Source organism: Protomyctophum bolini, assembly GCF_963924005.1.
Source record: "Protomyctophum bolini genome assembly, chromosome: 2".
Taxonomy (NCBI): domain Eukaryota; kingdom Metazoa; phylum Chordata; class Actinopteri; order Myctophiformes; family Myctophidae; genus Protomyctophum; species Protomyctophum bolini.
The window spans coordinates 10,831,280-10,834,063 of NC_137863.1; the positions used below are offsets into that span (position 1 = coordinate 10,831,280).

Genomic DNA, 2,784 nt, shown 5'->3' on the forward strand with positions numbered 1-2,784 from the left:
TTTATTTTTCTGAATATAAGGCATTATAAAGACTCTACCAAAAGCTATCCATTTCCAAATCCATTAGTTCATTGAGTTGGAAACGGTATTGTGTTCTATCCAGAATTCCAGATTCATGATTGGCGAGAGACATTGGAAAAGATGATTAAATCCATTTAAAGTCATAAAGACATTCATTTTGTACACAGCTAACGTATAGTGGAAGCCTTTTATTTGTTCATCAGATGGCTAAGGGGAACATACTGTAGTAGTGTACCTGTTGGGCACAGAATTGACACCAGTAGAGTGCATCTGGGAAAGTACTCCACCAGACCACCAATATGTGTCAAACAGCCTTCTCTTTACCACAATGGACAATAGCCTACTAGTACAAAACATACCACAGACACAAGTTAATGTAATAGAGGTAACATGTTTTCATACAAATATAAAACAAAATTGCAGACTTCAAACATCGTTAGAAAAACAAAACAAAAAATCTATTGTACATATGTGTATATTCACAGTCACAGATCAAAATAAACAAGATCCATAAAGTATGTGATCAGATACTGAAAACAGATATGTCCAGTGGAAGAAATCGTGCACAATTCTGAGCCCCACAGTTACACGGTTTCCTCTGGAGAGTAGCCGTCCTACTGGCCTGTATGACGGCGTCACGCTGCATGGGCTGTTCCACATGAGACTGGCCGCTGGAGCCTCCTGCATAGTCAAACGTCAGCTCCTCCTGGGTGTCAATGTCCCGGCTGGCGAACAGTGCTAGTCTGGGCACCGTGGAGTGCACGCGGACTGGCACCATGAACAGGTTGGGAAGGCAGGAATGGTTGAGGAAGCGGCCTGCGTTCCCCACCCTGGACGGGTCCACAAAGGTCTGCGAGACGGGGCCCTGGCCTGCATGCTCTCTCACAGCGATAATGTAGTTGTTATCCTCAGGCCTCTGGGCAAGTTGTCTACGCATAGCCTCCTCAAAGCTGATCACCTCCCCTGCATACTCACACACAAAAGTCCTGCTGGGAATGGGCTCCAGTGTCCGCACAGCCCAGCCACGCTCCTTGGTACGATACACCTCCAACTTTAGTGTAATGCCTTTCTGGACCACCCGGTTAGAGCAGGCCTCACTGCAAGCACAAAGAGCGTTGCATTCGAATACTGGCATGGAGTAGGCAGCATCTTCTGCACTACTCAGGTCACGCAGTGAACAAGAGCTGTTGTATGCCTGTCCATATGTCTGCAGGCAGTGACAGCTGTCAGTCAAGCAGGAGTGGGTGTGGCAAGAGCATCCAGGAAGGGTTACCTCGCTGGGGTCGATGACACTTCCTGGACCCTGAACATTGTCCGGTGAATACTGTTAAACAATATTGAAATATCAAATAAATGACAATCAAAGCACTGTTGTGATTATGTTATGGGCGGCGGCCCAAATCCTTATATAGTAGGCTAGTACATGACTTACTCTGCACAATTCTTTCCTGCTCAATTTATTAATGAGATTATGGGCATTGATTGATTGAAATATTTATTAACAGTTTGTAGAATTACAGTACATTTCAAGCACAAACTCAATACAAAGACTGTTAACTGTGAGTGGATGACCCAATTAAGCATTACACTTACAATTGAGGGTCCACCATGTTCAATTCATCAAAACATTTAGAGACGTACAAATAGACACTTCTATATAGTTAAAGAACAGAACAGGAATTCATCATAAAGGAAGCAAAAAGGGAAAAGAGACATAATAGGGGATAAAGGGGGGGGGGATTCAGATTCGAATTGCAGCCATCCGTAGGTGCCCTTTGAGAGCGGTTTTGAAGGAGTCAAGGGATTAACATGTCTTAATGACTGTTGGTAGGGCATAATGTAGGAAGAACTGCTCATAATTATCAGAATGGGTAAATGCAGGGGAGAAATGAGTGTGTGGTGGGCCGTTTTTTTCTTAACATCTATCCAGTTCGTTTGGCTCATAAAGGTGAGGTACGGTACAGTATTTGGCTTCGTCATTACTGTGTCATTTTTGCTAGTGATATGCTGCCATCGCGTGGTACAATGTTGTATCGTTGGGGTACTAGCTAGCAATATATTATTCATCTACAGAATACGCTATTATCTAAAAGTTGCTTTTGGCTGTGAAGTTGTCTTGGGGGTTCATTCGTACGAATCAGTTTATAGTTGTCATGACACAATGCATGACATGTTGTGCATGGGGCGAATGTGAGGCTTTATATTTATAGTAGCTGTGAGCTGCTATAATAGCAATAGCTAACAAAGAGTGTTAGCTCTGGACTGCATGCATGGACTAGAGCTAACACAGACTGTGCTAAATTAGTCTTTATCGTATCTCTAAGATACATTAAATGGTCAATGGACCAAACGACGTATACGATAAGATCTGACAAGACTTTAAAAGACACACCAGCTGCGAGCAAGCTGCGGATCCATATGCTGAACTGCAGGTATAGTGATATTCCTTTATTTACCTGGAATACAGGGTACGCTTCTTCGCTGGCATTGGCTTCAATGCAAATTGGTATATTCTCGAGATTGTTACTCAAGTCTATACTTAAACTGTAACTCATGACAAATATGTATTAACTGTTGTTATTCAACACAACATTAGCTCACACGACAATCAAAGAACGGCAACTTCCGCTGCCTACATGATACTTTTTCTCCCCCTAGCGTTAATGTGGAATAATTACACCTCTGTGATAGAGGGTATGCGCGTGACATCATCATCATACCTAGGCTGGAATGGATTCGATACAGAGTGGTAAAAAGTAAAAA

General features: G+C 42.8%; 1 protein-coding gene across 2 annotated transcripts; it reads right to left on the reverse strand.

Annotated features, from left to right (window-relative positions):
- Positions 1-223: 223 nt before the first annotated feature.
- On the reverse strand, positions 224-2,578 carry setmar (SET domain and mariner transposase fusion gene). Of its 2 annotated transcripts, none has more exons than XM_080792809.1 (2): positions 2,478-2,578; positions 224-1,324 (listed from the first exon to the last, which is right to left on the reverse strand). In XM_080792809.1, the coding sequence occupies exons 1-2, from the start codon at positions 2,574-2,576 to the stop codon at positions 545-547; spliced, it is 879 nt and encodes a 292-aa protein (XP_080648935.1). In that variant the 5' UTR covers positions 2,577-2,578; the 3' UTR covers positions 224-544. The 2 variants fall into 2 exon arrangements, with proteins under 2 accessions (XP_080648935.1, XP_080648934.1); XM_080792808.1 differs by having other exon boundaries at positions 224-1,345; positions 2,478-2,577.
- Between the last annotated feature and the right edge of the window lie 206 nt (positions 2,579-2,784).

Bases quoted from the DNA above. Each gene is read 5' to 3' on its own strand.
- setmar (XM_080792808.1), bottom strand. From the start codon at position 2,576: ATGAGTTACAGTTTAAGTATAGACTTGAGTAACAATCTCGAGAATATA. The intron at 1,346-2,477 runs GTAAATAAAGGA...ATTGTTTAACAG, and splicing joins AAGCGTACCCTGTATTCCAG to TATTCACCGGACAATGTTCA.